At 34.5% G+C, this 25,495-nt stretch overlaps 1 protein-coding gene and 1 long non-coding RNA gene across 3 annotated transcripts; one reads left to right on the top strand and one right to left on the bottom strand.

Moving 5' to 3' along the window:
* Positions 1-1,769: 1,769 nt before the first annotated feature.
* On the bottom strand, positions 1,770-7,569 carry LOC112293650 (uncharacterized). Its single transcript, XM_024543330.3, has 5 exons — positions 5,322-7,569; positions 4,397-4,929; positions 3,588-4,212; positions 3,200-3,356; positions 1,770-2,940 (listed from the first exon to the last, which is right to left on the bottom strand). The coding sequence occupies exons 1-5, from the start codon at positions 6,883-6,885 to the stop codon at positions 2,415-2,417; spliced, it is 3,405 nt and encodes a 1,134-aa protein (XP_024399098.1). The 5' UTR covers positions 6,886-7,569; the 3' UTR covers positions 1,770-2,414.
* Positions 7,570-12,592: 5,023 nt separating this feature from the next.
* Positions 12,593-14,804, top strand: LOC141046386 (uncharacterized). 2 transcript variants are annotated; one of them, XR_016497855.1, is made up of 3 exons: positions 12,593-13,353; positions 13,644-14,116; positions 14,525-14,804. It is a non-coding gene; the product is annotated as an uncharacterized LOC141046386 (long non-coding RNA). The 2 variants fall into 2 exon arrangements; XR_016497856.1 differs by lacking the exon at positions 14,525-14,804 and having other exon boundaries at positions 13,661-13,779; positions 13,948-14,510.
* Positions 14,805-25,495: the final 10,691 nt, after the last annotated feature.

Genomic DNA, 25,495 nt, shown 5'->3' with positions numbered 1-25,495 from the left:
ATTGCAAGTCACCTTGTTCAAGCAAGTTAATGTACAATGCCTTTTGCATTGATTCTTTCAAGTGAAAAAGGTTGCAGTGAAATGTCTTTAGTTACTAACTAGAATTGTTTTTGAATTTTTTTTACATATTACATACCAATGTATATCAAAACATTACCTCCTCCATCATTAGATTTGGTTTTATATATATATATATATATATATATACAACTAAAAATGCCAAAATTGAAAATTAACACATTATGTTTTTTTTAATTGCAAGATGTGTGCTGAATTTTGTACTTGATAAATTTGACAAATGAGTTTAGAGTGATACTAATAATATCACCATTTATCATATTGAATTTTGCAAAAAAATTATTGAAACTGTTTGAAATTATAATTTGATCTTTGACTTAAATTTAAAATTACTTGAACTTAGCTATTTCAATTTCACTTCAGAAAAAATCAAAAAACAAACAAACAAACGAAAAAACGAAAAAAAAATAAATAAATAAATGTAACTGTTATGAGTGAGTAATTATAAGTTTTTTTTTAATAATTTTACAAATTGAACTTTGATTTTTAAATTACAAAAATAAATTTCAAGTAATATGAATTAGTACTTTGTCAAATTTTAAAAGTTCATTTTAACAGCAGTAGTTTGATAAAAGCTGAAATAAATTTCTACTTGCATTTCATTAATCTGGTACCAAAACTCAATTCTATCTGTGTTATTTCAGCATGCTAGTGCATTATGACAAATCAGCAATATTAAATTAGTTGATTTCAGAGAAAGTTATATGAAAAGTTGCCATAATTTCACAGGTACAATGACATATATTAAACTTTAAAATTCAAGGTATGTAGCTCACTGTAAATTGCTTGATTTTGACATCATTGGTAAATGTTATATTGGCAATTTAAAATTTAAAATTTAAAACGCCTAATTCGGGAATGGATCAAAAATTATGTTAAAAGAGATTTCTCTAACATTCTTTTGAATCATCTACTATGTCATATGCTGAAATAGTAATTAATCGATAGTATTCAGAAATTGTTATTTTTTTGTTAAGACATTTATTGAATTGAAAATAAGTTGAAACTACATTGAATACATGTAATAAAGATATGTGTATGACATGTAAATGGATAATTAATTATATGCATGTACATGATGCACTAGAATGTACCCAATTTTGTGTAGTGAAGAGAATTCATTAAGTGTAGAATGATATTCAATGATACGAACAATGTGTACATATGCAGTTTCTTCTTGATATTACATCATGCAAATGACCAGACGTGCAGCAGATTGACACATGCTGTCTTTGAAATCAGAAGTCTAATCATCCTATAGAATGTAGAAGAACAAACAAGAATACGATAATTTATAAATTGACTAATTCCATTTAGATTCATGAATGTCATTCCCAAGTAACCTGCATTTCAACAGTTTTTGTGATGCACATTCTATGCAATGTTATGGATATTACATACAGCATACTTTTCAATTTCTAAGCACATTTTCTCAATTTTGGAACATGAATCTAATAGATGAAGAGATCTCTTCCCTTACGTTCTCAGCAATACTCAACATACACCAGCTTAAATGGTGTAAAATGGACACGTCCCTCAATAAGTTGCAAGACATACATCACTTAGGACATGGAATCCTCTGGTGTGCATTTGTTCACATAAGAGCAACTTCACAAAAATTGAGTTTCGGTGCACGACTCCAACTGGAACCCTGTAATTAGGATACATAGTGTCACCGCAAACAGTAGACATGTACAAGCTTGTGGCTGCAACCAGCAACTTGTTATTACACGAAAGGTACATAAATAGATTTTAAATGTGACTGGTCACACTTCACTAAGGTATTCTAAGCTTCAATAACTTTTCTGCCAGTCATGGTTCCCAGAAAACAGTTTCCCTGGTGAAGGCAGTGAAGGCTTTGAAATCAGTAAACGGTATGCTTCTTCAAGCGGATGGATACAGTCCTTTGGTTGGAAGAGACCATAGTGTTAAATGTTCCCCGTCTATTGCTGTCTTGAAGAATATGAGAAGTGACTGACGAGTTTATCCTTGAAAACGGATCCGAGTCCATTATCTTCCGTCATGTTAACGGCTGAAGGTATCTAACCCAGTAATAGTAAGGTAGAGCCGTTTGGCCACCCTAACAGAACACACTGCAAACTGGTGTGAAAGAGTCATGTACATTGTCTATTAATCAAGACTCCATAGAAAGAAGTGCATTCCCACCTAAGATAAAGCACACTTGGTAAAATTACCAAGACCAGAAAGGTATCTACAACAAACTTTTTCTGTTTCTGAGACTTACGCACACTACGAGGCATGGTAAGGCATTTCGCCCCACAAAAATGAAATTACCTTCAATAAATGAAAAACGGATGAATAAAGAAACATCTTATTCAAGGCCAGTGGCTCCACATGGCTGGTCGATTTCTTGATACGAGCAGGACGCGTGAGCTTGCGAAATCAAAAGTGGGATTCCGCAGGTCATCCGGACCAAGCACATCCCGAACGTTTGAAATGCCTTGCCCAGAATGTCGTCTTGCAGGTTCAAACACAAATAGTCCATTCCCGTTAGCCGCCATGATGGTATCTGATGAGCCCCATACTTGCGAGATGGAAAGCTGGGAAGCATAGGAATTCGAATGTGGTAGAGAATAAACGTTCATGAGCTTCCCTTGCCGCATCGACCACTGGCTGAGTCTGCAATGTGGTTGCAGTACTCTTGTTCCATCCCCTAGAGTTCTGGATTCGTAGGTGAGGGCACCAGAGTAAACAGCATCTCCATCAGCATAGATAGACTGAGTTTCCTCGTCCAGAGTTGGAAACTTCTTGGCAATGCCCGTAGGTACTCTAAAATCAAGGACATTCACTGCCTCATTGGTGCAAAGTGTTCCATCACTATGATGATCGGACGAGCTCAACCTGCATAAGAACAACAATTTTTCAGAGGGAGTTAGAGAACTGCAATTTTGCATTAATAGTGTGCATGTAAGGCAAGAATCAAGATATCACATCTAACGGATAACCATCTACATACGACATACGACATCTTCGAAATTCTTCACGTTTCTCATTATGTAGGAAAATCGAGAGTGAAACATCAACAAACAACGAGAAACGGATCACACTAAAGTCATCAGGAAAGGACTCCTAAGCGGCAACATAGCGAAAGTTGTGTTACCTCTGTCGCACGCCGCCACTGCACTCAGCATCAACGTTGTATACATGCAGGGCACGCAACTGCTTCCCAAGCAAATTAACGGTATGAATACGCTTGGCTTCCAAGCTCTCAACATCCCAGAAGCTGAGACACTCAAGTTCTGCCAGAACGAGCTTGCCTGACCATTGGAGAAAACGATCTTAGACTCTGAACGAAGTGATACAAGAGAAACAGTGACAGTGCTAATCAAAATATTTTGGGCAATAACGGCAATCATTGCGGGAATTAACATTGATTCTGTCTACTTTACCAATGCACAATCCACCCTGCACCAAAACTCAATGAAAAACAGTTACGCAACCCTACTCAGTTACTCAAAAACTAACTAGAGATGTTCAACTGTCCGTACTTTTGTTACGCCATTGCAGAGGGCTACTGTAAGCCATAGCTGCTACAACCTTCTGTGTCTCCCAACGCATCACTGACTCGCCATCCCGAATATCATACAATGAGACAGTAGTCAATCCACTCGCAGCCGAAGCTAAGAGTGGTCCGCATGGTCTGTACCACCAAAGTGGTTGACTAGTACACTTGTTTTGCATCTCTTCCGCAACGTTTCGTTTCCTAAAAGAGTTGTCAAGAGACGTAGATCTGTCGAACGTTTTCTTGGTTGCAGCACTCCCACCTAATTTTGGCATATTGACAGCACCAGACCTGTCCAACCATTTTCTCAGTGCAAAGTTGGATCCAGGAACGCTAGGGTCTTTCACAAATGACGATCCTTGATCGAAGCTACTGGCCCGTCCGCTGCGACCCCTAGGAGGACTGGGTACCGAGGAAGATTGATGATGAGAGGCGACACATTTCCGACTGTGAAAATCCCATGAACAGAAAGCTGAGTCTTTTGACCCACTTGCCGAAGCAGCAACAACGAACTTGTTGGCACGGCCATCTGAGCCTGGGGCTCGTACAATCCAGCAGTCCCCCCACACACGCGACGTCAAAGTAGTAGGACCGCGATAAATAGCCTTCTCCTGCAATTTACGAAACAGGCAGAAAGGCATAAAACACCTAATAATCCTGTATGAACACATTCTTCCTCTAGAAATCAATAGAAACGCTCACGGTGTCTTTTACTCCAACGCAAGGTATGACATGTTAAGTTCCTACAAGAATGATGTGCTTGGAATCAAAGAGAAAATCGGCAATAAATAATACCTCCATGTTAGCAACGTCGTGATAGGAGCAACTGGAGTCCTCGTGAGCAAGTAGTATTCCTTCACCCTCGCACACAAACCATCCTGCAGTGGAGTTCTTTTCACTTAAATTGAGAAGCTTTTTTCCGGCTATTTTCCTCAGCCCTTCCTCATCGTTTCTGGCAACTGATGTCAACACAGATAAGTCACCCACTTCCTCAGCTTCAACATGCCCAAACTTATCACACCGCAAGTCGTTGGTAGAGATGGGTTCATTGATGACCTCCCCCTCGCTTGTTCTGAACTGCATCGGCTGCCTGCTGAGTTCAGATTTTGGCAACTGCCTAGAGATATGACTTCCATCTGACAATTTCAGATGATTGATGTCTGCGAATTCGCTACCAATGCTAAGAGTTGAACAAGGATTTTCAGTCGCTTCTCCAGCCGATTGGTGATAGGATGGAGACGAATACTCACTTGATGAAGAATCACTAGCCTCATCTGAATACCTGTGCTTCCTAAATGAGAGGACGCTGCCGCTAGATGAACTATTCTCTGTGAGGTAATGCAAAATGCTTGGGTCAGTGTGAGATGAAGCCAAATCAATAGCACCTATTACGAATGTCCCACCTTCATCGAACTCTAGCGGGGGCATCGACAGTTCAACGCGTTACGACAAGGGTATATAAATAGTAAATGATCACAAGTGGAATCTAGATTCAAAACCGAAAATTAAGACTCGTACCTCCCCGCTCCGTCCAAGTAGTGTTACGATTTCAGAGATGCGCTTACATACGGCAATTCAAAGTATTCCGAATTGATCAACACTAGAGGGATTATCATCTCTCTCCGTGAACTAGAATGTACTTATATTCTACACATGTCATGTATGTTCACAATTTGTTGCACGAGCAGATGTCAAACGAATCAATCGCACACCTCCTTACCTGACGATTCTGGAAGTGGTAAGGAAGACTTTCGTTCTTTCAATGGCGCCTTCAATGTCTCAAGTGGCTTTCCAACTTCCTTCTGGAAACATCGCTCACCATCGAGGGAAGTTAAAAATTCCGCAGCCACTAATGCACCTTCATCACAAGCACCAGCGTCCACTCGGCCTCTTCCCCCAAACTCTGCCAGCTTCATGCAGAGGAGCTCTCGGTCCTCTTTCGACTTTTCGTGCTGTGATACAAGGCTCTCTACAACTTTCTGGTGCAGAGACGGTCTAGTCTTCAATGGCTTAAGGGTCTGAGTAGGGTTATCGCTGTAGTAATCCTCAAAGATGGGCTGGGCATTGTCATGGCTAATGGTTTCCAACCTAGAATGGTCCGTCTCAAGACGCTCGTGAGGTTTGGACGTGGTGGTGATGCTGAGCCGTGAACCTGGAGCTTGTCTGTCGTAGTGTGCCTTCATCTTTGCCTCCAAAGCTGGAGAATCCTTGGGAAAACGCATAGACGAAGACCGTTGAGGCAAGAGCTCTGAGTCCATCACATTGTGGCGATGAGAGCTAGTAAGGGACTGCAATGCCTTTTTGAATCCCTCTTTCTCAGTGAGAATTCTTTCGCGCAAGCTAGCGCTGTCTATGCCGCCAGAAGAGAACCTGCCTGACCTGCTCGAGACCGAACTCTCTACTGGTGAACCAGTCATGCACCTCTCTATATTGGTGATTTTCGAATGAATATCTGTGAGTAAGACTTTGGAGGAGATTGGATTACTGGCGTCTAGAAGTTCCTTTGTCTCACGAAGCTCGGCGGCCATTTGACTAACTCTGCCTTCCAGCAAGGATAAGCGGCCATGGAGAGAACTCTGTATGCTGCTTAACCCTTCCTCCTCTTCCTCCTCCTGTGGCTCTACCTTCGCGGACAGCCTCACTAGATCTGAATTCGTTGACTTTCTAGAACCAATTTGGATAACCGGGGAAGACCTCACACTCTTCACACTCGCGACAGACAAGGGAGATGCTTTGGCCACGATCTTGTTCTCTCCAGATCGTCTTCTAGCGACCGCAGCCTGCAATGGAGAGTTGGTGGAAACAATCTTGTTCGGTCCTGGCCTACTCGAAGCTTTTCCAGCCGTCAAAGCCATCTTGGACAGAGATTCATCGCGATATATTTGCAGGGCAGGAGAACCCTTGGAGGTGGCAGCCAAGTGACTAGAACGCAGCACAGGCGAGGCGGCTCTCGCTAAGATGCTTTTTTCAGTGACTGCCAGAGACCCTGGCCTTTTCGAATTCACGGAGGAAGCTCGAGGAGTGGAACGTCGCGAGGAAGACAGCAGCACTGACTGCTGCTCGACATCGCGCAATGCACCTCGAGCTCGCACCGCGATGGGCTTGTTATCAAAATCCCAGCTGGCGCTACGCTGCCTATCAGTCCTGCGAGTCCTACTTATTCCTCGACATCCCACTTGGACCTCATCTCCTTTCGCAGTCGTTCTCCTGGTACCAACAGAGGACTGAGCAGCATCTTGAACACCCTTCTCCCTCTGATCGACTTTTGCTCGAACTTTGTTCATCCTGCAGTCGTAGCGTGCCCGTCCGCACTTCCAGTGAGTGCAGGTATTCTGATTCCTACGCAATACTGCCGTCCCGAATCCTGCGTACCAACATCATGAACTGCCAACCCGGAACCTGGACGTGCAAGGATCCACCAAATCCTCACAACGGTTCGCTCGGACTCATTCGACGAGTCCGGTATTCACCCATCCTGTCAACCCAATCTTATCCTATGTCCTTCACCACCCGCATCAATTTCACGACCTCCCCTTACTTCCCATGAAGTCCCACCTAATCCACAGGACTATCACAGTCGACACTATTCGACACAGTTTTCTTTCCTCACACAAATTCCGACAACGCATCCATACTCCACCCTAATTCAACAATTCAAACGCAATCCAACTCCTTACACCGATCTGTCGGCTCACCCTACAATTCCCGCCAGCCTCTCCACATCACAACCCGAAGTCTCTGTAAAATGTATCAACGTCCAAGATTACACGTCAATGCACTCCGCTAGATCACCCAGTGACCCGAGATGTAAAACACCAGCGGCACGGGAAATTCAAACCAACTTCCTTCTTGTCCTTTTCCTCTCTCTCTCTCTCTCCCTCTCCTTCCCTCTCTCGCCCTCGCTCTCTCTCTCGCTCACTCTCTCACGCTATTCGACAAGGCCAGACAAACACATCGGACACGATGCTACAGAACCCCAGAACTGCCACATCCAATTTGTTCAGACCACACGTACATATGAACCTATGTATCCGCGCCCTGCTGATAACACAACGACTAGCACTGACTCAGATTTCAAGGCAGGACAAATGGAAGAGTGGCAGAGGGAGGAGGAGAAGAATGAAACCAGGAGAGGCGGGGAAACATAATTTTCAAAATACTGGCCCCTGTGTCGCTCGCTCCCTCCCTCCCTCCTTCCCTCTCACACTCCCACACACGAATCGATGCCTCGCAGAGTTACGACCACAAGCCTCGTGGCGAGACTCGGTCCGGCTACACACTTTTCCCACACACACCAAGACAACTCCTCTGTTGGAGCGGCTTAACATGAAAGAAAGGTCATTGCCATCCCTCAACACATAATTCCGGCGCTTGTTCAGTAGAATTTGGCGGGACAGGGCGGGGCGGGGCGGGACGAGGGGAGGCGGGACGGGGCATAGCGCGGGCCGAGAGAGACAGCCTGGATGGAGCATTCGGCTTCCAACGGGTCTCTCCCCAGGAACAAGAAACCAGCTTTCGTCCGCTTCCATCGTTCGTTCGCTCGACGGAAATGACTTCATCCGCCCACTATCGAATCAGACATTCATCTACTTGGTTTGTTTCCTGGATTAGGCTCCATGAGCACATCCCCCCTTATAGGCTTGTCTCGCCTTCACTTCATTTGGACAGTCAACACATCCCTAGCTATTTTAAGCACTTTTTGGCCTGAAATAGCATACCACTTTAAAAAGAAAAACAGTTTTCTTCTCTTCACTTTTTCTCTTTTTTGAAAAAAATCAGTCTTGGGAAATTTTAGATTGGGGAAAGGAGGGTAGGATAGAGAATAACATTTGCCATGAAGATAGGGTTCTTATTTTATTAACTTCTGTGTTTTCCAAGAGGCAAATTGCGTGACTTCAAAATTGTTGTGACCTCCCACAAAGGAAAATCTCCTCATTGTATAATGGTAGTGTGAACTAACTACCTTCAAGGTTCCTTGATCATATGTTTTTGAAGTGTGCAAGTTAATGGATTTGGCAAAACCCATGCACAGTGTGTATCATAGCTTTTACTTTTAGAAAGAATGTTTCTCAAGAAACAAAAGTGAAAACCCAGCTTCCTTTAGACAGCTTGAAACTGCTTTGAAAATAATGCCAAACTATGAGGGAGAGACAACAATGAATTAAACATGCAATAATCTAATGTAAAAGAAGATGGTACTCAGGACCCATCATTATGCTTGTGCAGACACACATACACACACACACACACATCAAAACTCACCACCCTACAAAAGCAACAATCCTGTTTTCCTTAGCATTAGGACTAGAGTATTTCCAAAGCATGAGGGTATGAAGTTCATGGTGATGTCACCCCACCAAAAAGGTAAGAAAAAAAGAGAAAGAAAAGGAGTGAAAAAGGAGTTGCTGCAATGAAAACACACAAAATAAATAAATAAAAAGGTACAAGAACAGTTCCACACAACTTCAGAGACTGTGTGGAATGGCCCAATATTCAAATTCCCACAAATCACTCACTCTTTCTCTCTCCCTTCCTGTTACTGTTTGCCTCCAACCTCCGTAGGGCAGTGCATGTGTGTGTGGACCTGCCACACTGCGCCTTGGATGTTGCAAGTTTAAAAATGAGTGAAATTTGAATTTGAAATTTTGGTTCCATAGCCTAAATGGCCACTTTGTCTGTTGCTTCATCTCTCTAGAGAGCAAGAGAATAAGAACAAGAGAGAGAGAGAGCAGTCAAGAGGTTTTCAGCTGGAAAAGTGGGGTGGCAGCTTTCCCCCAAAATCCTAATTTATCTACACTGGGATGTCTGTAAAGGATGGATATAGACATGACTGAACTGGACAGTGATGAGGACAAAGGAAGAATGCCACAGAAGCCCGCATTGTGGATGGAAATATGTCTATCTATGTGCAGTGAGTTTCTGAATGGCATCTACCCACTTGGTTCCACAATAAGTAACAAATCCACAAGTTGCTCATTTGAAATATTTATAGCTCTTAGAGGAGATTACTTGCAGTTCCTTGTAACCTGTATGGCCTTTACTTATTGGATATTGTGATATGATGCACACCATGTACAATTTGCCATGAAATAATGCCATAAATTTTAAGGTTCTCTCTCATGATTTCTGTGAGCTAGATAGATAGATAGATAGATAGAATAAACAACAGTCTTCATGAAATGAAAATGATTACTTCTAATATTGATGCTTGCATGTGTAAACAAATCTTTTTATACTTCAACCCAGAAAGAAACAAACCCGCACATATAAAACAAATAGATCAAGGAGTCAGTATTTAAGATGACCAAAACAACTATACACTTTGGCCATGTTTCTTATGGACAACATGAATATCATATATTTGTATTGTGATTTCTAGGTCCACTGAGTTGCTTTTAATCACAGGGTGACACACAATTACCTTCACACTTTTCATGTGTGTGTGTATATCACATTGATCTTTCTTTATTCATTAAACCACTGGATTGACAGTGTAGAAAATCTTCATTAGGAAGATTGTGTACAGAAGGAATTTCATTGTATCTCTATGATCTACACTCACTTACAAAAGTCACAACTTGCATGATCACAGCATTTTTGACCATCAAAACAATGTACCATGATATATTTGTTTACATGATCAAATGAATGGATGGAAAAATCAAAAATCAAAATCAAAATCAAGAGAAAACAAGGAAATAAGGTTTCTGATGATATGTGAGATATTTTAATCTGCATGTTTGAAACAAATTTGAGATTATGTCTATGTATACATGCACATATACTTTCTTTACTGCTTCTTTTTTGCACAACATAAATATGTAGAAATATAACAATGATAAATAAATAGAAATCAGTATTATATAATTCATATGGATTTATGCACCATGAATTTTTTATTCTATGCTTACAATAGAAACATTTTTGTTTTGTTGTCTTTACATCATTGTATGCTCAAGGGGAAGTGACAGCTATAAAGTGGATGAGGATGACATTTTTAAATAATTTTTGTCTCTGTGGTACTGACATTATTATATGAAACTAGTTTGATAACAAATGTAAGTTCTAGTGTGGTTGAATTGTAATGTGACTAGGTTAAAATTGAAAAATTGCTCCTTACTTCAATTAGGTTATCCTTGTACAAATTCAATGTTTTATTGCATATCATATAGGGGTATAGTTTAAATGACAGGAATTTTGGAAAATGGAAAAAAATAAAAATAAAAATACAATCAGCTATTAGCTTATACAGATTCATACATTTTTAAATATTGTAAATATCATGAATATCTTATAAAGCATTATATTTTTCAACTTCACATGTTGAAATTTAGTATGGAATGAGTCGATTCTTAAATTCAAATTTTAGCTTATTTATGTGTATATATTGTGTGAAATGAAGAATCTGAAGAGCATAATGTTGTTTGAAAAAGATAGTAAGTGTTCTTGTAGCATTTCTAAATAATAATACAAATATAATCATGAAATCAAGTGGTATTTAAAGTCACGAGTAAACATGCTTTACTCCTAAAACTATCAAAAGTTTTGAAATTTTTATATGATACCAATTTTTTTAAGGGGAAAAAATCACTGCATTACAGCTAAAGATCATATATACATTCACATGATGTGAAGTAACAAATATGATATTGTAAACTCTGAAGTCTGTCAATCTTTACATTTGTATGTAAAAACATACATACATAGTGTTCAATCCTCAAATGAAAAAACACATGTGATAGACATATGTTACATATAAAAAAGATAGATAAATAATTTCAGAGACACATGCATATACAAACATTAAGTGAATAAAACATGGTTAAAAACTTGATACCTTGATATACACAATCATTTGCAAGATAGAATCCATGAAATTATGATACAAATTGTGCAGCATATAAGTTAAATACACTTAATTTCTCAAATAATTGAGTAACATGTCTGGCTTTACTTGTCACTTCTTATTGCAACAAATTCATTCAATTAATATTATGAATAAAATAAAAATGAAACAGCATAATTTTATGGTCTCATCTAATTTGAGTTTGTTTTTATTTATTTATTTATTTATTTACTCATATTTTAGGAGCTTATCCGAAAATTATTTCTTTTTAACCAACTATCAAAATGGTGCTTAGTACAGGGGCAGTCAATCAAACTGGAGCACGCGGAGGAATTAAATTGGAACATTTTCTGTCAACGAAACAAGCGACGGAAGTCGAAAACATCTGATCCCAGTACTCATATTCATCCATCTTTTGCTCTCTGGTGTACCGGTCAGAGTAGCGGGTTAGTGTCTCCAACGGGGGATTAGACCACTCCAGCATTCTGGATTCAGGTGGACTTTATCCCTAGTGCAACAACACACAACGACCTCATCATTGGGAGAGACCAACGAAAGGAATTTATCGACATAACCATTTGAATGGATGATAATCCAGAGAGGCACGACCGAAATGGGATGCTCACTGAACTAAATTGCACAAACAGTGAATAACGGGTTCCGAAAGAAGAGTCACAAATAAACCCCCGTAATGGCCACCTCTCCGTCGATCCCTCCTGGCATTCAGATTGGCCAGGAGAGACCTCTCAGCAAAAGACGCCAGGCGAGGGGAACGGGGTCGGGCCGGGCGGGGCCACCGGGGGGGGGGGAGAAGGGACGGGTGGCCCGCCAGGAACAGAAAGATGTGGCTGGGACTTGGTGGAGCCCGGTTAGGTCTAGCCTGTGCCCGATGGCACCAACCGTAAGGCTCTATAGATAGCTTCTTTCACACTGGGCAGTGTAATATTAAATGAGGGTGGTTAGAGAAGGGGTTATTTGGATGAGGAAGCCCCCTTGCGAGTTATTTGTTGGCCCGATCCAAATACAGGGGGCTGCCCACATGTGCCAGCCATCACCCCTCGGCCTCCGTCAGGAACCCTAAACCCGCTTGTCCAGGGTGGTAGTCGGAGCAATCATTCCCCAGATCGGGTGCGCGGGCGTTCCCAATCATGGGAGCGTGATGTGCTTTTTTGCGGGGGTGTGCCGTGCCGTGCCGTAGGGTGGCATCCAACGTGGCATGATGCCTTGATCCCCGTCCTCTCTCCTTTTATTCTGCCCCTCTAGCAAGTTTCCAGGCCAGAATTGTCCTCCTCCTCCTCTTTCTCGCCTTCTGTTTTGTTGTGTGTATGTTTTTGAACTGCCTGTGGCGGTTCCTGGAGCCTACAATTTTCAAAAAACTGTCTCGGACTTGGATTCATCGTGAGCAAGTCCACGGAAGCCACCTTGCTGTTGCAGAATTGTTACTCCCAATGCCATTTGAATTTCAATTTAGGGTTTTGAGAGTCGAGCCCAATTAGCAACTCAGTGAGGTGCTTTGAATCGTTTGACACTTTGAAAAAAGCAACGAGATTTTTTTTATTTTTTTATTTTTATTTTTTTATTTTTTTTTTAAAACAACATATCTTTTGGCACCCACTTCTATACGTAAACTACAATGTGTGTGTCGAATTGAATTCATCCTTTTTAGACAATTCTCTTGCAAGTGTTACTGTGCTATCATATTTTGCCTGCAAAGGATGTTTTGAATTTTGAAATAAAGTTACATTACCATTATTATTGTTGTCAAGAAAGTAATATTAGAGTAATAAAGTGCAACAGTAAATTTAGTTTCAAAGTGATTGCATTCAATCTACACACTTGATAACTTGTTTCTGATGCAAAATGGATTTGGGCATCTCATGGTTCAATTGATCTGGGTGAAAAAGATGTATGTCCAATACTCATTTTATGATTTGGCAACATTTTCATACCTGTTTTTCCAACTAATGATAATAAACTTGAGTAAATTTAGTCAAAATTGATCTTGCATGGTTTATTTGGACCTGGTTTACCTCATGTGCTAAAAACAACTGTGTCCAAATTTTTAATGTATAAAATACAATATATATATATATATATATATATATATATATAATCTGAATGCATGCATAATACTACTGAAAAACTAAGATTTATAATTTGCAAAAAAATCAAATAAAATCAAATAAGATAATGCAGAATTTGTGCAAGTGTAGAAGCTGGAAGAAACTAAAGTCCAGAATTCCTAAGTGATTTGGATCATACCATAGACAAGATTCACAAACCCATTAAAATCAAAAGAAAGAAAGAAAGAAAGAAAGAATATTCATTCTAAGTAAATTATGATAATGATTTATTCTTAATTACAAGTATGGATATGTTGTGTTGTCTATTTTATAATTATTTTGTTTTCAGTAAATTATTTATACAGTTGTTGTTATTAATATTTGTAAACTCGTTTAGAATTATGGGAACTGTTTCAATTAATTTTAATGTTCCAAAGTGTTGAAGCAGGGATGAATATGAATTCACATATTGTGACTTGGCAAGACTTTTTTTCTGGATTAGGTTTTAAAAATAATGTTATATGTTTAAGTTTAAAATCTGAGGCACAAAGACAATCCTTGTCTTAATTAAGAGGCTTGTAAATATAATTATTATATTATTCACTTGTAAGCATAATTGCACTGTATGTATTTCAAAACATAATCAGATGTATGAAAACATATTATATACATATAACATATTTTTTGAAATGAACTGTTTGTAAACTTTTATTTTTCTTACATTACCAGGTAATATGATTATTTTGAAATATGCATACACATATTCATTTCTTTTTAGAGTCAGATCACAATTTTATGAGTAAAAAATAGAATTTAGAAAACATAAAAAAATATAGTTAAATTGGCATGCCTTAAAACGTGAGATTTGGTGTTCTCTACAAGACATGTTATAATTTGTAGTTGTTAATGAGTTACAAGTTTTTATTTATTTATTTATCTTCTTTAATATTTATTTGTAACATGATATTTTGTTTGATGCAAATGGGATGAATCTATTGCTTGGATTAAAAGAAGACAGAGTAAGCATTCCATATATTAAGACATGCAAGGATAAGCACATGTTATATCACACCAAAGAAAATTAACACCTGATTTAGGTGCCTCAATTATTTATACGATATGTACATAATAAGACCTATTAAGACATGCAAGTATAGGAGCATGATATAAATAATAATAATAATAATCATAATAACCTAATGTAGGTGCTGTAACTCTTTAAGTGGTGTATATAATGAGACCGTTGCATGAGACTCTAATATCTTACCTAACTTGCAGTCTACTTTTTATTCATATTATTCTGTTGCCCATCTATGACTTAATGAATCATATTAAATATTGTATTAATCTTAGTGTTTATTAAATTTTATTAATACTTTTTTTCATAAATTGTAGCAATACTCTTACAATGCAAATTATACTTGTTGTCTTTTATGTTGATCATTACACAATACTTAATTAAAATATGAAGTATTTTTTTGTAATTAAAATTATTTCATATAGATATCTAAAAAGACTGTAGATGTGTTTTAACATCTTAAAATCTTGGATGTAGGTGTTTTGTAAGAACAATTTGTCTAAATAGAAATCTACACCAAAATATTTATTAATATATATATATATATATATATATATATAGATGTTCAATTATAAAATCCTATGTGGTTAGATATAAATTAAAATTTTATAAATAGTATGTTTTGGTATGTATGAAAATTACAAAATGTAACGTTCTTAAAACTAAGCATTAATTTGCCCATTCTTAGCATTGATGGCTAATACATGATACCACATAAATGGTATGTAAATTATTTTTTATTTATTTATTATTATTATTATCAATAATAGTAATGCTTCTACAGATTTTTACAATTAGAATATTTAGAATTATAATTTAAAGTCTACTTGTTTTTGTATTTTAATCATGTATTACAATATAATCATTATTATACTTAATGATTCTTGAAATATTTATTAAATGATATCTTATGGAATCTATTGCTTAAATATGAAAGATAGTATAATAAGAAAACATTCTAAAAAATTATTTTTACAAAAATGATGGTAGAAAGATTTCTATATTCATAAAAAAGTATGATAAAACTGCTTTAAAGTGTTTTTAAAGATTTTTTCTACAAATAAATATTTAAAAATATTTTTTATAACATATGTAAGTGTGTGTATATATATATATATATATATATATATATATATAATATTTATTATTAACTATTTAAGCACAAATTAAAATAATTATTCAAGAAATAAAGATTAAAATTTTGAAGATGTCTTATATTTCTTATGGTAAATTAGTGTATTTCGTAATTATTTTTACAAAGTTACATTTCTTATTATATATATATATATATATATATATATATATATACACAATATATATTTTTTAAATTTTTTTAATAGAATATATAAAAGAATATTTTTAAAATACTAGAGTGATTACTTATTGCTGTTATACTTATCAAAATTAAATATTTGGAATTTATTAATACGTATATTTTTTTCTTTGTTACTACATATATATATATATATATATATATATATATATATAATAAGTGGATTACTTTTTTTTTAATATCAATTATTTGTAGTATATTTTTCTATTTATCTAAAAACTATAGAATATTTTAATATATTCTAAAAATTAAAAAGATATAATGTTATTAAAATATTTTAACAGAAATTAATATTTAACTTTATATATATATACAACATAAAATTAACAAAAGAAGGATGTATAGCTATTTTTGATTAATTATATTATATTATATATATATATATATATATATATATATATATATATATATATATAAAAATTTGAATACTCATTTTTGTACAAGAAACAAAGGCTTTTATTTAAATAAGTCTCAAAATATTTTTATTTGTAAAAGAATAGGTAAAATAGAAACTTAATAAAGATATCTTTAGCCGTTTGTTTTATAGTATAATATCTTAGTTCTACCTCTTTATTATTAAACATTTCTTAGCAAAGTCATAGTATATATATATATATATATATATATATATATATATATATAAATATGATATGCAAGATTTTTAGAAATTAGATTAGAATATAAAATTGGTTTTTATTAGAAATGAAGATTGTTTGGTTTTTATTTACTACAACTATTTATAAGATCCAAATTAAAACCACTTAGTTTTGTTGGAAAAAAAACTTAAAGGTGCATCTATACTTTAAATCTCGTTCTCTCTCCTCTCCCTTCTCAAATTGATACTCTAATTTGAGATGACGACAAATTTCTTTTGATGAAACTCAATGCCACAACTTGATTCTTGATTGCCTCTTAGTAAGTTTAATCTTTTTAAAATTATAACTTTGAATGACACCTTCTCCAAAAAATTGAGCTATTGGATTCTCTTATTCCTTTCGACCTTGTCTTCAAAATTTTTGCCTTCTTTCAATTGCTTGTACTTAGAGACAATACATCTTTTGCCACAAAAATTAGAACTCCTATTGTGTCCCATCTTTGATATGATTATTTTATATTTTTTTACAAACTAGACTTCATCAAATTTTTTAAAAAAGATCTTATTTATTTTTAGCTTATAAAAATTTAAGATGAGGCTTTGAAAATTAAACTATCAAACTATGAAGACACTATACCACTCTTCACTAAACTAGAAGTTTTTTTCTTTTTCTAAAATCTAAATATTCAGATGTTTATGCTTCAAGAATTGCAAAAAATAATCCTACCTTAATTTTAATTTTTAAAATCTATTTTTTAAAATTAAAATTAAAAAGTAAAAAATAACCAAAATCACGTATAAAACCTAATAATAATTGGCATGACTTTGTCAATCAACAAAAAACATAGGTTGTGACTAAATGAGTCTATGAGACTTGTTATACTTTTGCCTCAAAACCTAAAGGTGGCAGCTACATCTCTACATTTGAATCTGATAGAATTTTAATTAAGATCCATGGCTCCTAAGGATCAAAACTCTAGATTAAGTTTGACAACCATCAAATGAGTCTATAAAATGCTATTTTGACTAAATTAATTTTATCATTTTGTTTAAAACTCATTTTTCATCAAAAATTAATTGCTCACATGTCTTAATGCATAAGACTTTGTAATACTTATAAAGATTTAAAGTATAACAATTTGGATTGAATATAAATTATTTTTAATTTACTAATACTTATTTTTAGCCTACTAATGACGTCCTTATTAATATATTTAAGTTAAAAAAATTATAATTAATAAAAAAATACTAAAAATAATAAAGATTAATACAAAATCAACTAGTAATCTATTTTCTATGGTAAAACATGGCTACTATTTGGAACAACTTCTTAAAGAAAATAATCTAAAAGACATTAAGCTAATTGATTGTTTAAATGCTAAAAATTAGTCATTAAATGATGCTAAGATTTTATCAAAGAATTAATAAAGGTTTGACAACCAATCAAATACTTGATTTTTTAAAAGTTCATGGAATAAAAAAACATGGTGTTATTATTTTTTGGTAAATTGTAGTAATCTAAAAAAATAAAAAATACTAGATCTTAATGTCCTTCCTTGATGGAACAAACTTGGATCTATTATATAAATTAAGAATAGTAATATTAGAAAATATTGACATATTTTTAATTACTGACTTATATGAAAAGATATTATAATTGTATTAGTCTTTAAGACAATGATATAAAGATATTTACCTAAAAAAAATATTAGATCAAAGATAAATATAGATTTGATATTATCTTATAGAAAAGCTTCTTAGAAGCTTCATGGATACATATTTGTCTATATACATGTTTGTAATTGGTTGATACGTTAGAAATTTGGCCAATAAATTAGCCATATATTGCACATGTAGGTAGCTTATGATATAAGCTAACAATGTAGCATATATATAGGAAACTTGCTTTGTAAATTAAGACATATGTCTCGTAAATTGGATATGTATCGAAGGTCTTATAGAACCTCACTACATAGCTCTTAGTTAGATTGTATATATGGAGGCAAGAATAAAGCCTTCTTTACTCTTGTCAATGCCTTTATGGTCTTTAATCTTATTTCAAGACTTTTTAGTCTTCTTGTCTATAGCACTAGTCATTCCAATTTCAATACTATATTTGTTTTGAGTGAATATCTACTTATTTCAAGTAACACAAGAATATATATATATATATATATATATATATATATATATATATATATATATATATATATATATATATACACATATTTATATATATATATTTGAGATTCATGTCTTTAAAATTTTATAGCTTATATATTCTTATTAAGATATTCAATTTATTTTAAAAACAATATCTTATTAATCCAATTAATATCTTCTAAGATATATTTATTTTTTAATATATGTAAAAATATCTCTTTTAAACTCCTAATATGCTCTATTGTTGACTTTACATGTTCTTTTATGTCTAGTACTATGGTAAGTTTTAATAATCCATTTAATTTATCTTAAAAACACAATTCAATTGTATATTTTATATATAATATCTCAAATATTTGAAAATATCTTTTACATCAAATGGATCAATTTTATTAATAATTACTTACAATGCTAAGGTTGCCAAAGCTTCTTTATAATCATTCTAGTATTGTTGTTGCATAGATAATACTAATACTTAAATCATTTTCATAATGATTGAATTCATGTTTATATTTTGTCTTTTGATAGAAAATATATTAAAAGCTCTACTTTAAGATCCACCTAAATTTTCTATTAAAGTTCTAATTTTAACCTTCTTACTTTCTTACTTTATCATATTCAAATAAAAATAAACCAAATCCAATACTTCATACCTTAAACTTTCATGTAGGAGTTTCCACTTATGTTGTATTATATGTTGTCTTGTTTGAAAATAAATAAGATACTTGGTTGTAAAAAAAAAAAAACTTATATTTTGTAACTAATAAAGGATCCAAAAATTATGATAAAATTTTATATAAATTCTAATTGAACCTTAAATCTTAAAAAAATCCTAAAAAAACATAAAAAAATCCTAAAGAATTTCTAAAGAAATTATAAAGAAATCTTAGATAAATTCAAAAAATATTATAATTAAATCTTGAATAAATCCAAATAAATTCTAATCAGGTCTTGAGTAAATCCTAGCTAAATCCTAAAAAATTATAATGAAATTCTAAAGACATCTTAATCAAATTTTAAATAAAAATTTAAAAATCTTAATAAAATATTTAAAATAGTTTATTTAATAAATAAACCTTATAATAAAGTAGAATCTATTATAAATATAATAAATTATAAATAATATCGGGATTTTTTTAAATTTAATCTATTTTAGCATTTGTAACTCTCAATTAAAGACACATTAATAATAAAGGATATAAATTCCTACTTGAATGTATTTAAATAATATAAAAGACAAAGGATTATTTTTTTGCCACCATTACTACTTTAGAACAACTAATTTATCCTAATAATATATCTTGGCATTGAATAGCTATATTTAATACATATAAAAAATTTCTATTAGTATTTGATCCTAATTTTTTTGCAGTTTGGATTAAATTGATGTTTAAGCTACTATCACCATCAACCATTGTGTAATAAGATTTTATCAATTATATTCACATCAATTATCTTGATATTAATTAGTCGTATGATGGTTTTAATATGGGCTATAAAATCCAACTTTAGACCTTTAATGCTGTTTTATAAATATTCTTGTCTTAAGGACTTTTCTTATTATGGATGAAATGTTTGTTGAAGTAAGTCACTTAATAAAAGGTATTACCTTAAGTAAGTTGCTATTGATCAAAAGGAAGCAAAGAATATAAGGAAGTTACTATGGTGGCTTCTAGGATTTGTAGGTGGCGGCTAGCTTAAGAAAGAATCTAAGGTTTAGTTGAATGAAGTAGAAATGGATGTAACGTCGATGGAAGTTGTCTTGTTGGTTGGCAACCACCACCTATCAGTAACAATTATATGAAGTAAGAATTATCTTACTCCATACGGCCTTTTGTGTGCAACCTTGCTGATGTTAAGTATTGTGACTTCAAAGTGCTTGTTCTTCAATAGATTATGGGCTAATACACCTTTAGGTGAGAGTTTTGAAGTTCTTTGAAGCTTTTGTTGGTGTTAAGAGTAGATCTTATAGTTGTTGCTGATGTTAGGATTTGGTATCTTCTAAATCTCCTTTTGCATCTAGTTGTTGATGTAGTTTTGCTCTTACTTGTTGTTATGTGTATTCATAATATTGGAGGTTTTTAGATATCTTGGATTGATGTTTAAGGACACTTGTAATGTGTATTCTTGTTGAGTTCCATCATTGGTGCTCTAATTTTGTACTTTTATATATTAATCTCCTTAAGAGATTAACTTATTGTGATAAGAGGTGCTTTGTGAGGTTAGAAGCATTTTATGAAAGAAGAGAGGTGATTAAAGAGAGGCAAAGCTTATTGAAGAGGTTTTCAGACTTGTGAAAAGTCTTACAAGTAAAGTTGGCAGTGATTGCACAGAATAAACAATAGTTTATTCATTAAGAGGGCACTCTGAGTTTCAAAGGCAGCAAACATCTTCTTCTTGATTTTTGAGAGTTCATTCATCCATTTTCTTGATTTTCTTTGATACATCCCTTCTATAGACATGGCTATAAGTGATGATGAGGATTTAAGAGTAATTGAGAAGTTTAGGAGTGACAACATTTACCATTGGAAGAAGAAAATGGAGCTTTTCTTGGCTTTATTAGAACTTTGAGACATTATTAATGAAAGTGAAGACTGTTAAAGACATACACATGTAAGTCAATTAATACATGTATAAATATATAGAAGTAAGTAAATTTAGGTAGAAATAGGTTAAGTCTATAATATTTACTATAAAAGCTTCCTAAAAGCTTTATAGATACTATTTTGACTTTATAGGTGTCTTTAATTGACTTTTTGGATTAGAAACGTGGTCAACAAGTTGGCCATGTGCCACACATGTTGAAAGCTTAAAGACCAAGCTAACTATGTGGCCCACATGTAGAAAAACTTGCCTTGTAAGTCAAGGCATGTGTCCTACAAAGTCAACACATATTAGAGGTCCTATAAAACATCACCACATAGCCCCTAATTAGATAGTATAAATAGAGAGAAGAGTGAATCCCTCTTCACTCTTGTCAATTCCTTTCTTGCTTCTAGTCTAGTTTCAAGGATCTCTAGTTTTTTTGACTTTTGGCAATAGCCATTCTAGTTTCTTTCTTATTATACATATCAAGTTATTTCTATTTTTTCATCTATCTTTGAGAGAAGTTTTACTTGTTTATTTGTTTTTATTATGTTCTTGTCCTTGATAGATTGACAAGAATACACTTACAATATCAAAGCTTTATCTAATCTTGATTAAGAGTGGATTACCTCTTTTTCTTGATAAGACATAAGCATATTAGAAGTTGCGGATTATCCTCTTCTAAACTGAAATTATCCTTAATATTTTCTTTGCTTTCAATCCCTCTCTTCTATTTGTCTTGAGCGATATTAGATATCTTTTTTGTTTTAAGTGTTATCATGGCAAAACTTGCTGAAATGAAGAATGCAATGGAACAAATAGAAGAGCAATTGAGGTAGTTAATGCTTGCGATGCATCAACTCAATTTATCACCACAAGGAGCAACAAGATTGATAGGAAGTGAAGATATAGAAATGATTGGAGCTGCTTCAACATCTGCATCAAATCATGTTCCTTCTCTTATGGTGAAACGCCCTTCTCGTGTTAGAGAACCAAGAATTATCCTACCGAGAAGTTTGATGGCACCAAATCAAAGTTTAGAGGATTTAACAAGCAATTACAACTTGTGATTGAACTTCAACCTCAAAGCTATTTAACTTTGGGATCACAAGTTAGATTCATTGGTACGCTTCTTTCAAGTTCAGTATTATCATGGTTTTCATCTTTTCTTGAACGACGAGATCCAATATTGGATAATCTGGAGACTTTTTTGGTGAGATTTTGATCCATGTATGGAGAACATGATGCAATTCGTATTGTACCAACAAGATCCATATTTTGCAACCAGGCAATCAATCAATAATGTTGTACCCTTCAAAATTTTGACAACTTATAACTAATATTAACTGGGATGATGCTCCACTTGTTAGCCAATTTTTCTATAATTTATAATATGAAGTAAAACTTTAATATTCAACTTAACTAATTCTCAATCATTGAGTCAAACAATTGACTTTGCTGTGACGTGTGACAATTGTCTTTTTGAATTTCGATCTGAGAATCTTACAATTGAACCTCAATGTTATTATAATTCAATGGCAACACCAACATCTCTTCAACACATACATTTAAAAGTAGAAGATATGCAAATTGATGTGATACGTTTCAAACCTCTTATTGAGTAAGAAAAGACTCGTTGTCATCAGAAAGGATTGTGCTTATATTATGGAGAATGTAGCACACTCCTCAACATTGTCCAAAGAAATGACACAACTTTAAAATGAAGAGTGCGGTGTCGTGTTGTAATACGTCTATATGATGAAAATATAAATGAAGAAGATTTATTAATATTTAGTCACCTTGGATGTTAGAAGCGGCGACCAATTCTCGTACAAATATTAAGAGGCCAAGTTCAGTCACCTCATTACAGTCAGCCGGGGCATATTATGCAATAACGAAATGCTCCGTTGTCGTGTTGGAACACAAGTATACCGTGAAAATATAAAGAGAGGGGACTTTTATTAATGTCCAGTTACCTCGAATATTAGGGGCAACGACCAATTCCAGTGCAAATACTGAGAGGCTAGGTTCAGTCAGCCCATTACAGTGAACCGGGGCATACTGAAATGCTCTGTTCGATTCTAATAACGGGAGTCAGCAGAAAGGGAAAGGACCAATTCAACAACGGGTGTCAAGGACAAGAACTCGATGAAAAAACAATTCAGACAAGTGAGCCTTCACTCAAAGAAAAGTAACAAAATATAAATAAACAAGTATGTATATTGAAAGAGAAACTGGAATGGCTATTGCCAAAAGACAGGAAAACTAGAGATCTTTGAAACTAGACTAGAAGCAAGAAAAGAGTTGACAAGAGTGAAGAAGCCTTCACTCTTGTCTCTATATATACTATCTAACTAGGGGCTACGTGGTGACATTATATAGGACCTCCAATATGTGTTGACTTTGTAGGGCACATGCCTTGACTTACAAGGCAAGTTTTTTTACGTGTGGGCCACATAGTTAGCTTGATCTTCAAGCTAACAATATGTGTGGCACATGGCCAACTTGTTGACTACGTTTCTAATCTAAAAAATCAATTAAAGACACCTATGAAGTCAAAGCAGCATCTAGGAAGTTTTTAGGAAGCTTTCATATTAAATATTATAGAATTAACTTACTTTTACTTACTTTTACTTACTTCTACCTATTTCTATATGTAATTATTAGCTTACATGATTATGGCCGTGACATTACCCCCCCTTCTAGGGACGAGTTCTACGAGGAGCGGTCATCATATGTTGAGAAAATCTATGATGCGATGAATTGTATTCGCCACATACTCTGATCTCTGTTCTCTTCGAAGATGATTGATAGGGCCTCTCAACAATTGGTAGTATCCCATACCAGGGCGGGAAGACTACCCAGTTATTTGATTATTGTTGAGGCCTTCGTAACTTCCTTCGAATAGAATATTTGGAATACCATCAGGAGTTTTTCTTCCTCTAGTAAAATCACCAAACATCGGGAGTCCCTTTCCAAATCGTGATACCAAACACGTTGTATCTCACCATCTATTCGAGGAAGAACATGTCGTTCTTGAAGATCTTCATCTCAATTGCGTCATCTTCAAGGTTGTGACAATCGTAATGTCTCGTCCGGTAGGTCAGTAAATGAAGGCTCTTGAGTTGAATCCGTTGGTAGTTGTTTCTCCATCTCCTGAGTGCCACTACTACAACGAAGCTATAAAGAAGAATTGAAAGTAGAATGTTATCTTGCCTAGATATTGTTTCTTTTATAAAGAAGGTTTTCATCTTGCTTTTGATAGATGTCGTCGATGAAAAGCCTCCACCGCCTTTGCTGCATTTGTAAGATTCTTTATTGGCTCTTATGTGCATTCACTAATACCATATCCACGCCAATGGATAAGATATTCTAATTTATTTCGGCGTCGCCTTGAATCTAACACTTCTTCTACTTCAAACTTTTCATTATTGTCCACTTCTATAGGAGGAGGTGGAACTTGTCATCTTCTTGGTATGTCCACTATCTTGTATGGTTCAAGAAGAGACACGTGGAATACTGGATGGATTTTCATTGACTCCGGTAGATATAAATGATATGCAACTAGATTGATTTGTGCAGAAATAGAAAATGGTCCCAGCCTTCGATAGTCCAACTTGTCACAAGGAGGAGTGGTCTTGATATTGCGACAAAGTACCCATACCTTATCACCCAAGATGAATGATGGTTGTTCCTTTCGATAGACATCTGCATTGGCCTTTTGTTATTCTTGAGCCTTTTTTAACTGCACCTTCATCGTTGCATGTAGCTCTGATAAATGAATTGCCAAATCTTTTGGAGCTGGATTATCAACTTTTGAAAAGTCAAAAGTATCAAGTCGTGGATGATAACCATAATTAGCAAAGAAAGGTGTTTGTTTTGTAGAAGAGTGTACCGTGTTATTGTAAGCAAACTCTACTAATGGCAAAAGAGTTGTCCAATCATCTTGTTCGTAATTAATGGTACATCTTAAATATTGCTCCAAAACTTGATTAACACGCTCCGTTTGTCCATCAGTTTGAGGATGGAATGTCGAAGATAGTTTTATATCCACTTTAAGAATCTTGAAAAGAGTCCGCCAAAATCTTGATACAAATTGAGTTCCCCTATCTGATATAATATCCTTGGGTAATCCATGATAGCGATAGATATTATCAAGAAAGAGCTTAGCTGTTTCTTCACCTGTGATAGATTTTGTACATGGTATAAAATGTGCCATCATGGTAAAAC

Source organism: Physcomitrium patens, chromosome 16 (assembly GCF_059467195.1).
Source record: "Physcomitrium patens ecotype Gransden chromosome 16, ASM5946719v1, whole genome shotgun sequence".
Taxonomy (NCBI): domain Eukaryota; kingdom Viridiplantae; phylum Streptophyta; class Bryopsida; order Funariales; family Funariaceae; genus Physcomitrium; species Physcomitrium patens.
Note: the sequence above shows the minus strand (reverse complement) of the source record. Positions and strands in the feature narration are given on the sequence as shown.